The sequence below is a fragment of the Tenrec ecaudatus genome, chromosome 18, assembly GCF_050624435.1.
Source record: "Tenrec ecaudatus isolate mTenEca1 chromosome 18, mTenEca1.hap1, whole genome shotgun sequence".
Lineage (NCBI taxonomy): Eukaryota > Metazoa > Chordata > Mammalia > Afrosoricida > Tenrecidae > Tenrec > Tenrec ecaudatus.
This window is the reverse complement of record NC_134547.1, coordinates 36,774,139-36,795,231: the sequence shown is the minus strand read 5'-3', so window position 1 is coordinate 36,795,231 and position 21,093 is coordinate 36,774,139. Positions and strand designations below refer to the sequence as shown.

Sequence of the window (21,093 nt, the reverse complement as noted above, 5' to 3'; positions counted from 1 at the left end):
TTCAGTCCAATAGTATTTTCAAGAAGGGATATCCGTTGTTATAATTCCTGATTCCTTGAATATGAAAATGTTCTTTATTTTACCTTATAATTGGCTGGAATTTTAAAATCTCAGGTCACCTCTACTAGACAGCATTGATCTGATGTAGTGAAGTTGAGCAAACTGCATTTTCTCCCCTAGATGACCTCATTTATAGTCTGAATGCCCAAAGACACTCTTTTATCTCTGAACAGTCGTTTCTCCACGATGTGTCTTAGGATGTTCAGTTTCAAAAGTTCCGGGAACATGATGTGTTTGCTTAATTTACAGAAGTATTCTTACTATCTAGGGGAAACTTTCTTTTATTAAACACTTTTAAAAATTTCCTTTTCCTTTTCCTGTGACAATCATTGCCTTTTCTACCTTGGGATATACCCAGTTCAAACAACCTGTATTTGTTGCCTTCATCCTTAGTATCTTATTTTCCAGGAACATTCACTTGAACTCTCTCGAATGTAAATCACCTTTATCAGAGGCCTTCCCTGAACCGTAGGAAAACAATGATCTTTTGTCAGTCTTTGTTTCCTCCTCTTCTACGCTACCTTATTTTTATTTATACCGAGTATCACACCTGTCACCCAACATTCCTAATCCTAACTAGAGTTTAAATTCCAACCAAAACAAACAAACATAAAACCCAAACCCTAAACCCATGCCATCAGATTCAGAGACCCTGTAGGGCGTTGAGACTGTCAGTCTCCATGGGAGCAGACCGCCTCACCTTTTTCCCACAGGTGGGTTTTCCCCATTGGTGGGCTAGAACTGCTGAATCCACCGTGCCACAGGCTCTTTATAATCTCTATTAGGAGACAGATTTGCAGTTTTTCCTTGTCCTCAATTCTCTGCCTAGAACAGTATCCAGCAGTATCATGAAACTCTTGACTGAATGATCTCAAGCTATCCCCTTATGCACCAATTCAACTTTCAACTCTGTACTATTTTGTACCTTGCTGTGGCTGACTTTATGAAATTTATTTCTGTAATTTTATTTTCCTATATCACTGTATTGCCTTATTTTATGTTTGATTTCTTCTTCATTGGTTGCTTTTTTCTTTAATCTCTTTCAAAGTATAGGACAATTGTTGTGAAGCATGCGATTTCCTAGGGTAAATTTTCTTTCGGAGATCTATTTCTATCCCTTTTGTCTATAGTATTTTTATATTATAGGCAACTTTCCTTGTTTACTATACAGCCTAATGCTCTCTTTCATCCAGATGATGTATCTCTGTTCTATTTGACTTACTGGGTTGTATAAATTACATTAGAATTGGGGGTCTCTTTGTTCCCTTCACACCCTGGTGGCATAGTGGTTACATGGTGGGCTGCAATCTGCAAGGTCAGCAGTTGGAAACCACCGTCCATGCTGAGAGAATTACGGGGCATCAAGAGTTACCATCTTGGAAACTCAGAGAGGCACTGCTATCCCGTCCTGTAGTCACCATGAGTCAGCATCAACTGGATGGCAGTGAGCTTTGGTTTGGTATCTCCCTTAGACCAGTAGTACCCATTGAATCCTGTAAGTCTGTCACGTGGGTTGGCAGTCGGTTTGAGGGAGTAACGAGTATCATGTAGTTTCCCATGGGGAAGAGGTTTCCTATTTTCTTACCCTGGATGCTGACTCAGCATTAACGTACTTCCTCCAAAATGGATTAGGTTTTCCATATGATGGCTATTCACCTTGTCTTCCCCTCTCAACAGCTTCTGGGAGGCCAGATTACAGGAGCCAAGTCATTCCAATGGGTCTTCTGCTGCTGCTATTTTCCCAAGGTATGAGGTCATTCTTCTTCCCTTATTTGAATGCTGTTGCTACTTATACTGCTCCTTCCTCTGTTGATTTTCTTCCCCCCCCCTTTCATTTTTCATTTGTTTTTATTTATAAGGGTCTTATAATCTGGCTGCGTACTACTATGTTACTTCCAACTTTTGCCTAAGATTTGAGTTTTGTCTCTGTGTATTCACATTGTGTTGATGCAAATTTTGTATTACTTAATCTTATTTAATGTGCACTTTTCATGAGAAGCTCAAAACATATCTTTGAATATCCTGTTTAGAATTTCAGTGAAAAGTTAAATATATTAGGTATTCAATAGATAATATTTGGTGTCACAAGGCATTGCAAGCTTATCGCACACTGAAGATGACATCAAGATTATCCCATACTCTTGAGTTCTAAAGACTGAAAAATGACATTTTGAGACTTAAATAAAATAGCAAGAAATCTGTAAAACAGTATGTTTCTTAAAATGATGCTCTGGGAATATAGTGGAATTTGATATTCAATCAGAAGTTTCCAACAGACGTTGCTTGTACAATAAACTTACACAGTGAATCTGCCATTGTGATAGAGGAAGCTTTAAATCAGATATAAATCTTGTCATGCCTGGATAAATGTGCTAATATTTTCAGTCAGTCTCAAGTGCAGCTGTTAAGACATTTTAGTTCTGCAAAGTATAGGCCAAATGAGACTTCTAAAATTCATGAGTCCATTGTTCTAATTCTTATTATGTTTTTGCTTTTCTAATTAGAAAGCAGATAGTGGTTTCTGTAATTTGAGCATCAAGATTTATTGATCCCCTTTCAGAAATATTAATTTTGAATTTCATAAAAACATATTGCTGATATACATAACAGATTTTGAATGCCTGCAGCACCATGTGAAAAATTCAGAATTTTGCATATGTAACATTTAAAGAGGAAGTGAAAAATCATTCAGGAAACCTACATTTGCAAATGGTGTCGGATTCCAAATAAGACAGCAGCAGCAGATTTCTGGCAACTTTATTCAGCTAATCAGGCTTAAAATTTCTTTCTTCAAATCCTTAAAAATAGAATATACTCTCTTCTAAATTTAGGCAACGGATTAAATACTTCAAGAATTTAAAACGTTAAGTTTTCTCAGTTATGAAGTTGCTGTTGTTTTGTTTTTGTTGTTAGGTGCTATCATGTTGGTTCCGACTGACAGTGACCCGGGTACAACAGAACCAGACACCCCCTGGGCCTGGGCCGTCCTCACAATTATTCCTATGCCCGGGCCCACTGTTGAAGCCACTGTGTCAGTCCATCTTGTTGAGGGCATTTCCTCTTTTTCACTGGCTATCTACTCTATCAGGCATGAGGTCCTTCTCCAGGGACTGGTCTCTCAAACCAGAGGCCCAAAGAACATGCCATCCTTGCTATGAAGTGTCAGACTTCAGTTTTCTCTTCTTGGACTTCATGCTTAAGTTTGAAAACCTAGCTTTATCATCCAGGATCCCTTTTTAATAAACGCTCTTCTTTGTCATTATCACTCTTAAGATGTTCTGTAGGGGCAGATGGTATTCTTCTCTATTTTACCAACCAATAAATAGATAATTTCTGATTCGATCTAGACAGTGGACCTTGAAGCTAAGAGAAATACATGAGTCTCAGAGCTTTCTTTGTGCCCATATGGCCGTTTGCTTGATATCAATTTGCTCATTAACAAAGCCACTTCTTTCTTAGCCACATTCAAGACTCTACAAGTGTGTTGAATCTGTTAGTTGCCATATCTTCTTTTCAACGCGAAATTCCATAATAAAACTGATCAGAAAAATTACTCACTATGGAGGCAGTGCTAAAATGAATGGGCTGAATCCTAATGCTTACTATGGAAATAACTTTATAAAACTCACATATTTAATCTACTTGTTTATATTAAAGTTAATCAGTTTGGTGGCAAAATATGTTCACTAGAAGGTACCACATATTCTTTTCTATTCCATGTCAAAATCAATGAAATAGAACCATTCAAATGTAATGAATTCAACATGTGTACCTAGGAATCTGATGACAACTAACAACAACAAGAAATTCATTTAACTCAGAAATAAAATTTCATGACTTTTAATTCATATTTTTCTTGTACAAACTAAGTTAACAGTCCTATAATTTAATGTACTTCTGAATAATCCCACACATGTTCTATTTTTAGTAGGAGCTACAAAATGTTTGATACAGTAGAGATTACATGGTATTTTAATCCAATCTCTATAGTAAACACAAGTACAAATCCCATCATGTTAACAAAAAATAAATCAAACAAAAGCTCTTTATATTAAAATATAATAATGCTGTTACTGAGAATCAAAATATCAGCAGAATGGCTTGTTTACAATTCCTTCAGTACTTTTTCTCAGTGTGCATTACGAGTTGGAAAATTCAATTTTAATGGTACTACAGTGGGAATTTTATCCAAAGAGTAAAGCGTCATGAGCTATCTGCTCATGAAACATGCAGAGGTGAAATTTTAATTCATAAACTATTTCTATTGTTCAGTGATGACTTTTATTGTTGTTGGCATAATCACGAGACTTTTCACTTGATTAAAACCATTTTTACCATTAGATTTGCTATGGCATGCACAGATCTAAATGACTTTGCTCAGCTACTTCACCAGTGTGGTCAGTCCTTACATCAATGGCTGTCCTGATTAAGCTCTGAACACGTCAGATAATGTATGTTCTAGCTTCCTCACTAGCTAACCAGACATGGGTCATCATTGCTGGGCTTGACTTCTCCTTCCAGCAGCAAATTCATCACAACCTTTGTCAAATAGCTGCATGATCCTCTTTTTCCCAGAGGAGGAGTGTTGTAAAAGGAAGTCATATCATCCTAAAAGGAAAATGTAAGCAAGTTATTTGATATGTTTGTTTGCACAGCGTTGACAAGCAAAACCCCTGTCAGCACAGGAGGGAAGTAAACTCACAGGAAGGTTTCCTTATAGAAAATATGAGCTTCTTGAATTCTCTCATTTTCCTGAGGCATGATCTCAGAACATAAAATAAAGACAGATGTTCTTAGTATTTGCCTCTTTACTGATGATTTTTATTTACTTAGTGAACCTTTTTACAGAGGAGCATAAAAAAAGCCTGGAAGGGATTACATTAGGCAGTACACAGTACCAAGCTAGGCTGTAATTGCATTTTTTTATACTGCCCAGAATTTAATTTTATAGCCTTCTAGAATCTATGGTTCCTCTCTGGCAAAAAAATATTTTAACAGCTAAGTATATAAAGGAAATTTACCTCTTCCCAGATTTCTTTTTAGTCAGAATTAACTACAAAGTAGCATTAAATCATCAATTGAGTCATACCTCCGCTGTCCCTTATGTAACATTTATCCTCTGTAATTCCATTTTTAAATGAAATGAGGGATTAAGTTTTATTTAAATGTACAAAAATTATTTACTTACCTGTCTTTCACTTTCTTTCAGCCGACTCTCATCTTTTTGAAATTCATGAAATGCTTCTTTCACCAGTTTGTCTAGATCTACTTTGTCTTGAAATTCTAGTTCAGGGTTTCTTTCCAGTACAATGGATACAACCATTAGTAACTAGAAGAGACAGATATTGAAAGACAATATATAGAATATAAATGCAATATGCTCTAGGGATGTTTTCATTCTTTAATCACATCAGCGGCTGATCCTAATATTCCACAATGTGTTCTGTGGACTAGAATCACTTCTAGAAGCTTTTGCTTTTGCAAATCAGCAGCATAAATTTCTTTTGCAAACTACTCAGTCACTTTTAATTGATTGGGCCCCTGTTGCCCATTCAGAAATGACTGATATATAAAAATTATTTAGTAACTTAAATCAAACGAACAACTTAGGAAAATGACTTTCTTAATCTTTTTTAAAAAATCATTTCTTTATTTAACTTTCCTAATCTTGCACATAATTTACAGTGTTCCATTCAGCCACAGTGTCCAGATTCTTTCTGGGTCTTTGGGCTCCAGTCCATTTTGGGAAGAGACAAATGAGCACACATCTGCCGGGGCTCTGTCCCCAGCGAGGGCAGGTGCGTTCCATGGAGACTATGGGAAAGGGCTCAAGATGAGCGCAATTACAGTGCCATCCCCATTCCTCAGGGAATGGCTGTTTTGAAAAACACATTTATCTCTGTCCCTTAATAGCATGAATCCTAGTCTGATCTGGTAAACTAAGTTTTATACATTATACTATTGTTTGGCCATCTTATACATTCATCCTAAGTTCTAATCATTTTAGATGTTAAACTCTGTAAAATGCTTTGCAAAAGTTTTCTGATACTTATGGATCCTATTTTGTACATGGAACAGGAAACAGACCTCAAAAATACCCAATTTAGGAACCTCGTTATCTGTACTTTATTGAAATACTTCAAAATTTATAACCTGAAAAAGCCAAAGGAACCACTATCACTAGAATCCCGGAGTCACAATGTGGGAGACCTTGAGGCAGGGACTGTCTCCTCAATGTTTAACTAGTCCTACCTTTCTTGACCTCAATCTTTACTTCACTCCTACATAGTATGCTGAAAAGACTTTTTTTGTTATTTCTTTTTAACTTTTTAATGTGAATTGGGTCGTTATATATAGCGGATGATCATTTTTATATTAAATAATTCATATACATTTTGTTTCAATTCATTCAATGCAATCCCTTTAATGTAAGCCTGTAAGCTTTGTCCGTGGGTAGATCCTGCCATTTTGATCTTAAATGGCTGGTTATTTCAAGGTGTCTGTGCCCCACTATCGCTACTGCGGTGGTGAGAAATACCGAAAATATGATGGACTGCTAGAAGAACTGACAAACCTGTCTTGTAAGAGGACAGTCAGAGTGCTTCTTAGAAGCAAGGTGGCAAGGCTTTGTCTCACGTATTTTGGACATATTGTCAGGAGAGAGCAATCCCTGTAGAAGGGCATCATGCTTGGTCAAGTAGAGGGACAGGGAAGAGAAGGCCCTCAATAAGATGGATTGACCACAGTGGCTGCAACAACAGGCTCAGACATAGGAACAATAATGAGGACGGTGCAGGACCATGCAATGCTTTGTTCTGTAGTGCATAGGGGTGCTATGGATTGTAACCAACGGCAGCTAACAACAATAACAATCTAGGCCTATTGTTTGGCTAAAAATTGGACCATGAGGGTGAGTTCCGTTTCAGAGCAGAAGGGTCACTAACAACCACAGTCTTCGGGGTCCCACTCGTCTCTACAAGACATGTAAGGCTGGTCTCTTTTATGATTTCAAGTTATGCACCTTATTTTCTCCCACTCTGCACAGGGCCTTCTAATGTGATTCTGCTCAACGCAGTTGGTAACAGTAGATGGGCACCATCGGGTTCTTTTGGGCTCAGGGTTATGGAGATTGATATTTGTGGTTTTGAAGTGTCTTCGGATTTTTGTTACTCTTCTTTCCTCCAGATGAAAAGAGCAAAATAGTTCCACCTGAGATTGCTGCTCATGAGTTTTCAGGACCTCAGTCACTACTCACAAAAATAAGATGTAAATCATTATCTTTGTGAACTGTTAAACTAATTGACCTTGGTAACTCCAAAGACTATGGTCCTGAACCGTATTATATGAAACTGACTGATCCTGAACCGTATTATATGAAACTGACTGACTGGTCCTGAACCGTATTATATGAAACTGACTGGCAGAAAGTGTTCACAATCAAGACTAAGGCTAAATCTAACTCAAATGACTATTGCTCCCAAAATGCTGGGTTTCAGGAGGTGGCATAGCAAATTCAACACCCTTGGGAGTGTCCTCTGCATTAGTAAGACACATCACCTACCACTGAGAGAGAGCTTGAAGGGAATGCTCCTAGAGAAGAAGACAAGGTGCCATTAAGGACCATTGAGTCAGTTCCAATTCATAGTGACCGTATGCAGATAGAACCAAATACTGCCTAGCCCTACCATCTTCACAGACATTGCTATGTTTGAGTCTACTGTTGCAGCCACCGAGTCAATCCATCTGACTAAGAGTCTTTCTCTTTTTTACTGACCCTCTACTTTATCAAGTACAGTGTTCTTCTCCAGAGGCTGAGCCTTTCTGGTAATATGCCTAAAGTACACGAGATGAAGTTTTGCAATCTTTTACAAGAAAGCATTCTCATTTACAAGGCAGATTTACTTATCCTTCTGGTGGTCCAAAGTGAGCATAACATATATTAAATACATTAATTTCAGGGATTCTCTGTATATTTGTTGGAGTACGTGTTTAAATTGCTTACTAGGTGGTGTAGGTGGTTAACTTGCTTGCTTCTAACAAAAAGGTTGGTGGTTCAAGTCCACCCAGCAGCACCTTGAAAGATAGATCTAGTGATCAGTTTCTGAAACTTCAGGTACTGAAAATCCTATGGAGTTACACTGCCATGCATAGAGTTCACCATGTTTCAGATAATTTTCTTATCCCTGTTCATTTGGTACATTATTTTAAAACAGTAAAATAAGCTATGTGTGCACTCTTACTTGTACGTGGCTACTACTGCCAATTGCATTTAGCATTTAACTCTATTCAGAACAATTATAATACAGTATGTAATTACATGCATTCTCTATTCATAGAGAGATGTTTGGAAACATCTGGATTCAGGGCTCTTATATTATTCTAGCCCTAATCCAGTAAAGTTCTTATAACATGGCCCTGTTTACTACTTGCCTTTACAAAGAGATCACTGAAGATAAGGGTGCTACAGCAAAGTGTAGTGAAGAAAGCAGATGGTGCCCAACTCTCAATTAGAATAATGCCTGGGGTTGTAAAGGCTTGTATTCAAACAAGCAGCCATCTAAGTGAGGCCTCAACTAAGCCCACATGGAAGAAGCACAGCAGACAGTGTGATCCAAAGATGATGATAACAAAACCCAAATATGATGAAGGGAAAAGTATCACGGGTTAAATTGTGAACCCCAAACTTGGAGAAGGCTATGGACGACTGTGGGAACCGAAAAATCCATCTGCAGAGTATCTAGTCCGATTAAGCCTCTAGCAGATCTCCTCTGCCACAGGCGAGGGCCCCCAACAGCTTTAATACCAGACAGAGATGAATGTAAACTGTATTATGGTATATTGAATCATGCTATCCTATACTCAGTCAAATGATCTCTTTCTTGACCCTACGTTAATTTGCTCTATGTTCAGATAATTGCTTGATAGTTCCATGACAGAAATGTATTCTCTGCCCCTTTAAATATTGTTGGTGGTCTTTTCTTTCTTATTCTTTATTTTTATCTTTATATATTGTTATTGTTTTCTTTTGTCTCAATTTTTGATTTTGAAGATTTTTAGGTCTCCAAGTTTAAGAAGCACAGGAGTGGTTGCATAGAGACAATAACTGATGCACGGGTTTATCGGGAACAGGGGATGAGGGAGAGGGGGAAGGGAATTGAGGAGCAATCAATACATGTGGGACATAGGACAAAGCATTAGATGTTGATTTCCTATATACAACTTTTAAAAAGTGATCTAACTATGGAAATATATGATCCGTGAATAGTGCATTAAGGAAACTACTGGAAAGAAGAGAAGCCAAGCTTGACCTCTGGTTACCAGGTGTAGGAGGAGGAGGTTTTGCTTTGACTAGGAGGCACTGAGTTCATTTTAATGGCGGTGGAACAATTTGGAGAGGGATAACAATAATGGTGTACAGCAGGAAGAGTATAATCAATGGCATTGAATTATACATGTAGTAGTTGTTGAATCAGAGAATGTCTTGCTGTGTATATTTTTGCCAAAATTGAAAAAAATTCACATCAATAACATTGAGAACAGGGGGAAAGAAAATGTTCTAAAATTGATTGTGGTAAAGATTGTACAACTCTTCTTGATATGGTTGAACTACTGAATTGTATGATCTGTGCAATGATGTGCCAATATAAGTGATTGTAAAACAGAAAGATGTCCCTCACAATGTCAGTGGTGACAATCTCTTCCTAGTGGTTATATGAAAAAAGTTTTCTATAAATGTAAGAAGTGTTAAAAGTTCTTCCAATAGTGGTACATTGTTTCTGTTAAACAAACAAACAAACAGGCAATAAACAAACTGAATGTAAAATATTAGTCTCTTCTTCTATGGTGCTGCCATTCATTTGTAGGTGCAGGACCAGTTGGTACTTCATTCATGTCTGTTGAACACAGGGTTCCTATGAGTCAGATCTGACTTGCACACACCTAACTATGCCATATACTTGCTGCTGACAGTGAGTGTGTAGCTGGCAAACCTGGGCCAGTAGTCTTTCCTTCTTGAAAAGTTTAAAACGTAAGGATGGCCAATTTACAAGAACTAAATTGGAGATCAAGAGCAGATGAGAAATTAATTTCTTGACCTGTTGGGTAGTTTCTCAGGTGCTAGCTTTCAGGAACCATGTACAAGGCACTTCTTTAGCAATCTACATTGCTTAATACAAACCTCCACAATAATTTGTCTGTATTTTGGCTGGTCAATATTTCCCAATATGTCTTCAACAAGCAGAGAGAAATTCATTTCATACATGGTCATATCTGACAGGGTGGGTTGCTGGGGGAAAAAACAACTCAATATTAATGTGCTGCATTGCTGTACTCTGGTTCTCATTTAATAGAGGAATTTCATTTTCTAATCAATATATTTTTTAGTTTCTATAAAACCTTACAGAGCATTTTCAGTTATATGACCAGATTTTATGTATGTCCAACCACTGAAACCAACCATCTAACCATTATGATAAATTAAACCTCCTGTTTTCAGTAGGTATTTCCTTTTATTAATGTTTTTAGGTGACAGGGATTATATTAGAAAGCCACTTTACAAGAAAAAAGGAACAGCCAAGAATTTAGACAACAAAGCGCACAATTTATGTTCACAATTTACACCAGAAGTTATGCTTTTGCTCCAGACTTCAGCATGTAAGTTACTTGATATTGAATTTACATCATTTTTGTGGCAAGTCCTTTCTGAGTTGGCAGTATAAAAATGCAGACATAAAAAGCAAAAAGAACACTACATACAGAAATAACAAACAAATGCAAAAATGAGAAAAAATTAAGATATTTTTCTCTACCCTTCATTTTGCATTTAAAATAAGAACATTGTACAGTCTTCTATTCATTTTTTTCATAAAACCAAATGAAAACAAAATAAATCCAAATCCAAGTTTGGGCATGGTGGCCAATCCTCAAAAGATGAAGGGAGGCCCTATCTGTACGGCTTGTATGGTGGAAAGCAAATAGAGTCACCAAAATTATGACGAGAGATGATGACACACTTCGCTGTTTATACCTCACGGACTTTAGAGTGAACTTACGTAATCATGGCTTCAGAATTTAACTACGCAAAATGAGACCCTCTCAGTTGAAGGACAGTAATGTTTAGCCAGCTGTATATTCAATAAAATCCATCCATTATTAATGCTCAGTGGTAGTACCAAACTTGGAGAAAATAAAAGATTAGTTCACACACACAATATAATGGGATTAATGGGCCTATAGAAAGAAAGCAGGAAGGAATCTTTTCTAGTTGCACATTCATTTCTTTTCACCTTATTTGAAGTCAATCTAGCTACTATGTGGCTATGATAATTCAATCTTAAGAAGAAATATTAAACTTGTCCTACTCCCTTTTTCAGAAAAGAATTTATGTGAAGCAGTATAGCAGAGTAGCAAGAAGTATTAAACTTGCCCTGCTTCCTAGCCTCAGAAAGAATTTCTGTGCTGCAGGACAGCACAGTAGTTAAGGAAAAGGTTCAAAGGGAAAAATTCCAGAGGAGATACTCTGGGCCTGCAAGCTAGATGTGCATCCCTGGGAAAATCACTGACAAAAACGGCAGTTTCCTCATGTACTTAGAAAGTGCCTGGCCCATAAAATGTACCTAACACCGATTTATTGCTTTTACATGAAGCACTGGTATTCCCATGGTAGAATTCTTGCTCTTCTAGGTGGGAGATCTGGAACATGATTATTGCCTAAATGCACCACATGTGAAGCCACTTATCAGCTGTCAGTGGAGGTTTACATGTTGCTGTGATGAGAACAAGTTTCAGCAGAGTTCCATACGGAGATAAACTAGGAAGAAAGGGCTGGTGCTCTGCTCAAGACCCGCCTCTCCGAGCACGATAAAGAGTCACACCAGTCGGATTGCGGTGATGCTGCAGAACTCGGCAATTAGTGTTGCTCTTATTGTTGTTGTTGAAAAGAGTGTACATGTAACTGACCCAGGAAAAGGGAAAATTAGAAGAAACTCTGGTAAGTAATAGTGGGAGCTGAAATAGAAGTCAATAAAAGAATGCCACAGTCCATTTCCCAGGTGCGCAGTGAAGAGGCCTAATAGAAGGAGGCGGATGTTCCCAGTAAAGGCCTGCTGACTAAGCCCAGGGGCAGTACTGCTCCAAACAGTAATCACACAGCACCCAGGAAAAGGCTGGAACACACAGTGGACCTCCATGCAAACTCACTCAGTGTCCACAACTAGTGGAAAAATGCTTTCTAAAAGATTTGTTTTTTAAATAGGTAATGCAGTACGAGCCCCTAATAAAATGTAAAAAAAAAGAGAGAATAAATTAATTAAAAGAAAAAGAAAAAAATTTTAAAAAGAAAGAAAACCCTGTAAAAATTTTTTTTAAGGTGAAAAAAGGGCTTCAGTGAAAAGTCCAATGCTGTTCCCTCAGCCACATAGTCCCTTTCCAAAAAAGGGTTAAGAAAATAATGCCACCGATTTCTTGTGGGTCCTTCCAGAGATATTCTATATATAATAAGCACAATGAGTGTCGATTAGAACATTAAAAAATATTTGTATAAATAGCTTCATAAGTTTCAACACTAGAAACAAACACAGTACTTCACTTTCAAAAAGCTAATTATTCACTTCAAATCAAAGAAACAAACCAATTTTTACCATTTAAGAAATCATCTGAGGGAGGAAAACTAATTCATTTGAAACACAGGTAAGTAATATTTTGAGAAGAGTATGTGATTGTCAGGTTGTCTAGTGATCTAAACATGTCTCAAAGTTACATGTTCTTCTAAGTACTAATTTTCTCATCCACAGCATTACTAGATCACCTCACTTCTTAGACTTGGTCTGGGTCTGCTTTTTGAATGTAAGTCTCAATATTTGTGAATCACCCACCAGTGGCCCAATAGTCTTGAAAATTAAAACTTGGCAGTGAAGGCCTATTCTCATTTAAAGTAAAACCCAAACAACAAACTCTAAATTCAGTAATAAGTAAACAAAGGAGGGCAGTTTGCTTGGCTAAAGCTCAGCTTCAGGATTTCTTTAAGCAGATAACTTCCTTCAAACATTAGAAATATGAAAATACAAAACGTTGGATTAAACAAAATTTTTCAACAATATATTCATTTGTTAAAGCAAGCTCTACTATACAGAGGGTAACCAACATTGAAATTAAAAGTAATTTAAGAGAGGGGGGGAAAACACTTCAATCCAACTGATTAGACTTTCTATTTCCTTTAGGCATCTGGAAACCCCTTTTTTAAAGTACCCTTATAAAATTGAATAAGCAGTAAAGTTGTTTTCAGTTGAGAAGGAGAAGAAATATCTACTCTGTTAGGTCTCTTTGGAATAAAACAGCGGGCTTTACCTGTGGCAAATGCTTCCCAGCTACAACGATACCATTGGGTGTGCGCTCCAGGATTTGCCATACTCGGTCATAGAACCCAGTGGGAGTTCTATTCAAAGACCCATCGATCTGACGCCTGTTCAGCCAACATCTGTAGACCAAAATAAAATTCTTCAGAGTTGAAACACAAGCATGTTCTGGTAGAAAGAAGCATGTTCAATATGGTTCAATTGTTCTAGTAGGGTGAGCAATAAAAGCCAAACTCTGTCAATGATGGATATCTGTCATGTGTTACTGAAGCCAGTAAATATTTCATAATAAAAGCGGTGCTTACAGGAAAGGAGAAATTCCCCAAGATTTAAAAATATGTAACAGACAAAACATTATTTTCTGGTAAGTTATGAGGTTGTTCATGACAGGATCAAATGATTTTCTAATAAGCAAAGCAGCTCCATTTACAAACACAGAAGCAGCAAATTTTAAAATAAGTTCACGTGGTTCTTATGGGCAGTAAACTCCAGTAAGGTATGGAAATCCTATAACTTGGTCACACATACACAACTCTCCTAGAAAGGCATGCGCATGTATGAGTGACTAAGTAAATGAATGAACACCCAAGGAATTTCAATGTATAAAATTGTCTTTATTTTAAACTTTATAAAAGTTTGCTCTGTAAAATGGCTAAAGTCTTCCTTTGTCCCCACTTTTATTTAACATCGTACTGGAGGTCCAAGCTAACAACATAATGAAAAGGAAAGAAATCAAAGGTATTCATCTGGGGAAAGAGAGGTGAAACTACTGTGACTTTCAGATGATAAGATTTTATATAAAGAAACCCCAAAAAGGTCCACAAGAGGAGTGTGGAAGCAATAGAGGTCTATTGCACAGTGGCAGGATACAAGATCAACAAATAGCAGCCAATTGGGCTGCTATATACACTGAAGAGACCATGGAAGAGGAGATCAAAAAGGTAGTACTCTTCACAATAGCCAAGCACAAATGGAAATATCTTGGGATACACCTAACAAAAAACACACAAAAGATCTGTAGGAGGAAAATTACAGAACACTATTACTAGAAGCCAAGAGTGAGCTGACAAATAAAATAGCCCATGCTGGCGGATCAAAGACTTAATAAAGATGTCAGTCTTGCCAAAGGCACTATGTAAGTTTAACATTATCCTGATACGAATACAATATGAATCTGTTTTCAAAGAATTGGGAAAACTGACTACCAACTTCAGATGGAGAGATAAGAAGCCCAGAATCAGCAGAGAACACCTCCAGAAGTAGGGAAAAGTTGGAAGGCTTGCTTTACCTGATTTTAACACCTATTCTACAGCCACAGCAGTCAAAACGGTGTGGGGCTGGTATAATGAGATACTCAGACCGATGGGAAAGAGCTGAAACCCAGAAGTGAAATCATCAGCAAACAGCCAAATGACCTTTGATAAGGGCCCCAAAAATATCCAATGGGAAGCAGATGCCCTCTTCAACAAGTGATCCTAGAAAAAAATGGTAATCTACATGTAGAAAAATGAAGCAAGATCCTTACACACTACATGCACAAGAATAAAGTCAAGATGGGTCACAGATGGCAAGGTAACCCCAAACTATTAGGGCCATTAATGAGGGAATAAGGACAAACCTAAGAACTTTAGCACTGGGAATATAAAAGGCTATCATAATTAGAGAAGGACACAAATACAGAGGTACAAATTGACAAGTAGGATATACATTGAAAGAATTTGCCAAAAGGGTAATAAGAAAGCCCAAAGACGGGAAAAACATCTGTAGCAATGATTCATTATAGGCCTTATTACTAAAATTTACTATATTTTGCTAGCCTACAGTAAGAAAAAAAAAATAACCCATTGAGGAAATGGACAAGAGACCTGAACAGAATTTTCACCAGGATAGAAATCCAATTGGCCAACAAACATGTGAGAAAATGTTCCCAATCATTAGCCATAGGGAAATGCAAATTAAAACAACTATGACATACCACCTAACACCCTCAAATGTAGCCCAATTCACAAAAACAGAAAGCAACAAGTGGGGGGGTGGGTGTGGTGAGACAGGAACTCTCATCCACTGCTGGTGGGTCTGTAGGTATGTGCAGCTGTTATGGAAATCAATCTGGTGATACCTAAAACAGATGGAAATCAAGCTACCATATGACCCAGCAATCCCCCTACTGGGCATATACCCAGAAGAGATAAGAAACAGATCACGGCCAGACATCTGCAATCTAATGTTCACTGTGGTGCAGTTCAGCATCGAAAAGAGTTGGAAACAACTTAGATTTCCATCAACCAATGAATGGATTAAAAACTCTGGGACATACATACAATGGAGTACTATGCATCCCTAAAAATCCATGATGAATGCATGAAGCACATGGTTGCATGGGAAGAGTTGGAGGAAATTATGCTAAGCGAAGTAAGCCAAGCACAAAAGGCCAAGTATAACACGAGTTCACTGAGGTAAGCTGAAAAAGCACAGAGGGGATAGGGGAAAGCCACTAAGTGCGTAAATGCCCAGAGTGAGGCCCAGGCACTCTGGCAGGGTCAGACCCAACCCAGGGATGCATATGGCAGCCAACCAAAAAGAAGGGGAAAAGAAAAAAAAGAGGGCGGGGTTAGTGGGGGAACAGGGCACTAACCCACCCACAGGGAGGGTATTGTTTATGTCTTGACAGGAAAGGGAGGGAGACCTAACCTCAACCTGGTAAGTCAAGCCGTGAAGGCAACATACTGGCATGAAGCAACATACCAGAGAGGTCTGTGGGACTGGCCTCAATCCCAGCTATGTCAACCCCCTCCCCAGAAGATTTCACTATAGAGGACACACTGAAGATACAACTGGGAGAGTGATGGGTTTGCCCAGACCACCCAAGAACAAACTAAGAGATAAAGAGAGAGACAGAGTAGACTGCATCCTGGCCTACCAAACCCTGAGCAGCAGCCACGAGACCCAGCATTCCCTCACTGACCCTCAACGCTGCAGAGGACAGAACTGGAGACACAGGGTGGGAATTGGGCTCAGTCTGAGCCCCACATGCTGGGGCAAAACACGAAGGGAGTGCTTAACAGAGCAGCAAGGAGAGCAAAGCAACAAAGTCCCTGAGGAATCCTGAAAACAGATTTCAGACTTGGAGGGCAGGGCTTTGTACCGCATCAGACTCAATCGGAAAATATCCGTAAGGCCAACAGACAGACCTGGAACTATTTATAGATCCCCTTTCTTTCTTTTCTTGTTCATGTCTATCTATATAAGATAGGCAAGATAAACAATCCTGAGAAGAAAACAATGGACTGACAGTTCCGGGGGGCAGGGGAGAGGGAAGGATGGCAGAAAGGGAGGGGGTAGCCAACAAACCCAGGGACAAGGGAACAATAAAAGATCTAAAATTGATGGCAAGGTAGGTGGAAAAAGCCTAGTGGGGTTTGATCAAGTGCAATGTAGTTGAGAGGAATTACTGAGAGCTGAATGAAAGTTGAATATAATAGTGGGACACAAGGAAACGAAAAGGAAATAGAGGAAAGAACCAGGAGGCAAAAAATATTTATAGAGGTATAAATATAGGCATGTATATACATAAATATATTAATATTTAATGATAGGGATATAGGTCTACGTGCATATATTTATATGTCAAGTATCAAGGTAGCAGATGGACAATGGGTCTCTACTCAAGTCCTCCCTCAACCTAAGAACACTTTGTGCTAACAACCTGGCATTCTGTGATGCTCATCTTACCAACATGATTGCTGAAGTCAAAATGGATACAGAAGCAAATGTAAAGAAAGTGAATGGTGGTCGGCTATTATAAGATACAGGGTCTTAAAGGCTTCAGTTAAACAAGCAGCCATCTAGCAAAGACCACATGGAAAAAGCACAGTAGCCTGTGTGATCATGAGGTGTCAATGGGATCGGGTACCAGGCACCAGTAGACCCCAAACAAACAATCATATTGATGTGAAGGACTGGGGGTGGTAGTGTCATAATGGAGACTCAAAGCCCAGTTGTAGACAATTGGCATCCCCTCACAGAAGGGCCACTCACAAGGAAGAGACGAGCTAGCCAGGGTGCAATATAGCACTGATGAAATGTACATTCCTCTACTTCTTTAATTCTCTCCCACCCCACTGTCAAGACCTCAGTTCTACCTTACAGATTCAGTTATACCAGAGCATGTACACTGATACAGATAAGAGCTTTCAATACAAGGAATCCAGGACAGACAAACCCTTCAGGAACAATGAGAGTAGTAATTCCATGAGGGTAGGGGTAAGGTGGGGGGAGAAGGAGGAGAAAGGGGAACAGATCGCAATGATTGACATATTAACACCCTCCCCACTGCGAGGGAGATGAACAACAGAAGCATGGGTGAAGGGAGTTAATGGACACTGTGAGATTTGAAAATAATAATTTAGAAAGGGTTCATGAGGGTGGGAGGGTGGGAAGGGAGGGAACAAGAGGAGCAGATACCAAGGGCTCAAGTAGAAAGGAAATATCTTGAAAATGATGGCAAATGTGCTTGGTACAATTGATGTATAGATTGTTATAAGAGCTATAACAGCCCCCAATAAAATGATTTATTTAAAAATATATATACATAGATATATAAAGTACCAGTGCTGAAAAACCAGTTACAAAATCCTGTGTGTCATAAGATTGTAGCAAAAGGTTTTCTTTTAATGGGTTAATTATTAATCTTAAAATGTAATATTTGCATGAATTATAAACCACTAAATATATAATTTGAAATACACAACACATGGCAAAATGCTATAGTTATACAAAAACTGGAGACAGTAGCAAATAAATATTGTTTATATTTGGTATGAAATGTGTTATCAATCACAAGGGAGCTGTGTCATGACTCACGATATTTCCATCCACTAGCCCATGATCTTCCTGCATTCAGCATTATTGCATGGCTGTGTGTCTAAAGAGGAATTTATGGACTAGTATTGACATATGGGGTAATATCAGACTTATGAACTTGATCTGGGATGTTTTCTTAATGTACAATTGCTCTTTGATATAAAGTTCTCTCTTACAAACATAAATGTCTCTGGATTCGCTTCTCTAGTCAACTCTGACTAATACAGCTTCCCATCTAGTAGAGAGGTCACTGATACTTGCTTATGTCTTATTTCTTGATAGCATCTTATTAATTTCATATATATCTCAAACAATATATATGTATATGTTCTATATACTTAATAGATGTTAAATAATATATAATGTTATCCTAAATCCTGAATGCCTAGAGGTGACAGCATTACCTTCCATTCTGTTGAGGCTGGAGAATGTCCAACAGAAGTTGTTTAACTTCACTAGGGGACAACTGATATAAGTCTAAGGCTGGTTTGTCTCCACCACGGATCTGTAGCTCATACTCCATAGCATGGATGATCCACCTGAAACAAAATAGAAACAAATCATCTCTTCTAATGCCCTTTAGCTCACTGACCCATCTGAAGGGGAAAGAGGAGATGGTTATTTCAATTTCCTGGATTGTTGATATAATTAGTTCCATCAAAGTTGTACCAGAGAATCATATTCTTAAAAATGGGGTCATTCTTGTATATGTGGCTGTTATAAAATACAAAAACAGGCCAGTATAAAGTAGTAGCCTACCAATTCTGTATAATTATCATAAATTGAATTGTGCCTCCGTCCAGAATATGTGTTAACTTGGTTGGGTGATGATTCTCAGTAATTTGGCAGCTATGTAATGATGTAATCACTCCCCATATTGTGATTGGCTGTATCAGCCAATCAATTTTAAGTGGATTATGGTGGGATGCAACATCCACACGAAGGTCACATCCTGGAATCAACTGAAGGGAATTTCCCAAGTTTTGGTGTGCATCATCTTTTATCTTACAAGAGATGAAATCTGACTACTACCAAGAAAGAACAGTTGGGAAAAGAGCACATCTTTTGGAGCCAGGGTCAACTTGGATCTAAAAGACCCAGAGAATCTTGTAGATACCTAGGGGATGTTAGGCCCACAGATGTTGAAAGCATTCAAAGAGCTTCCTCAAATGCCGCGAGTCAACAGAGCCTTCCCCTGGAGCTGGCACCCTGAACTTGGACTTGCAGACTCAAACTCTGAGAGAATAAATTTGTGTTTATGAAAGCCGTCCACTTATGGCATTCTTATTATTGTATAGGTAACTATACACAAAGAACTAGCACATTACACTAAAACAAAAAATATGCTGTATTGACTAATTGTGTGAAAGTTTACAAAACAGATGATGGGCTTTACAACAATAAGAATTCAACAATTCATACACATTTTGCCTCTTCTCAACCCCTTCAATGTCATACCACTTAGCCCTTTTCCGTCTTGGGTTTCTTGTTTACATTCTCCCTTTTTTTCAAACCCTTCTGAACATTGTCCTTGGATAAATGTTGCTCCTTTGATTTCAAATGGCTAGTTATTCTAAGGAGTGTGGACCTCTCGTCTTATTATTCCCTTGGATGGAAATGGAGTTCAGTTCCAGACTGGAAGCGTGACTAAGGGTTACGGGTTTTGGGGGTTCTATCCGTCATTATCTAACAATAAGCCTGGTCTATGATTCTGAGGTTTGTTCCACATTTTTATCCCATTCTATCTAGGGCCTTCTAATGTGATCCTGTAAGAGCAGATGGTGATGGTAGCTAGGCACCATCTAGTTCTTCTGGTCTCAAGCTCACAGAGACTGATGTTTGCATGGCTCATTAGTCCACTGCACGAATTGTTCCTATGGACCTTTTCTTTTTCTCTCTTCTTTCCTCTGGGCAGGGAAAGACCAATAGCTGCACCTGAGATGGCTATTCACAAGCTTTTGAGATCTACTATGCTACTCACCAAAGTAAATATCAAGCACTGTCTTATGGATTATGTTATGCCTGAATATACTTTGTAAATAGTAGATGTATGCAAAAAAGAAACTGGACATAAGCAATTAATTTTAAGAAATGGGCTGAGATGTGTTATTATGTAAATGTCTTTCATCATAAGCAGGCATTTTTCACATAATTTTAAAAAAAATTTTGTAGTAGTTTCCTTGGGGTCAGTGAGGGCAGAGGAACGTATCTGCCTTTGAAAAAAAAGGACAATTAACTATAACTTAATTACATTAGAACATTAAAAAGCACACTTTAGAGGAAAGTTGTACAAATTTCCTCTAATGCTTAAATGCCACCCTCCCCCCACTATCATGACCCAATTCTTTCTTATAAATCCGGCTAGACCCGAGGATGTACACTGGTACAGATAGGAACCAGGAACACAGGAAATCCAGGACAGATGATCCCTTCAGGAATAGTGGTGAGAGTGGTGATACCGGAGGGTGGAGAGAAGATGGGATAGAAAGGGGGAACTAATTATAAGAATCTATATATAACCTCCTCCCTGGGGGATGGACAACAGAAAAGGGGGTAAAGGGAGATGCTGGCCAATGTAAGGCATGACAAAATAATAATAATTTATAAATTATCAAGGGCTCATGAGAGAAGGGAAGCAGGGATGGAGCGGGGAAAATGAGGAGCTAATATCAAAGGCTTAAGAGCAAATATTTTTTAGAATGATGAGGGCAATGAATGTATAAATATGCTTGACACAATTGATGTATGTATGGATTGTGATAAGAGTTGTATGAGCCCCCAATAAAATGATTAAAAAAAACCACCTTAACCAAAAGAT

The 21,093-nt window shown here is 38.2% G+C and overlaps 1 protein-coding gene across 4 annotated transcripts in view; it reads right to left on the bottom strand.

Annotated features, from left to right (window-relative positions):
* Positions 1-3,867: 3,867 nt before the first annotated feature.
* PHKB (phosphorylase kinase regulatory subunit beta) overlaps positions 3,868-21,093 on the bottom strand; it is a 245,632-nt gene continuing 228,406 nt past the window's right edge. For all 4 annotated transcript variants that reach the window (XM_075537116.1, XM_075537118.1, XM_075537114.1 and 1 more), the window contains 5 exons: positions 18,680-18,814; positions 13,405-13,534; positions 10,238-10,345; positions 5,249-5,389; positions 3,868-4,668 (listed from right to left, as the gene is read on the bottom strand). In XM_075537116.1, coding sequence (XP_075393231.1) covers positions 4,531-4,668; positions 5,249-5,389; positions 10,238-10,345; positions 13,405-13,534; positions 18,680-18,814 — 652 coding nt within the window. In that variant the 3' untranslated portion in view covers positions 3,868-4,530. The remainder of the gene's footprint in view (positions 4,669-5,248; positions 5,390-10,237; positions 10,346-13,404; positions 13,535-18,679; positions 18,815-21,093) is intronic.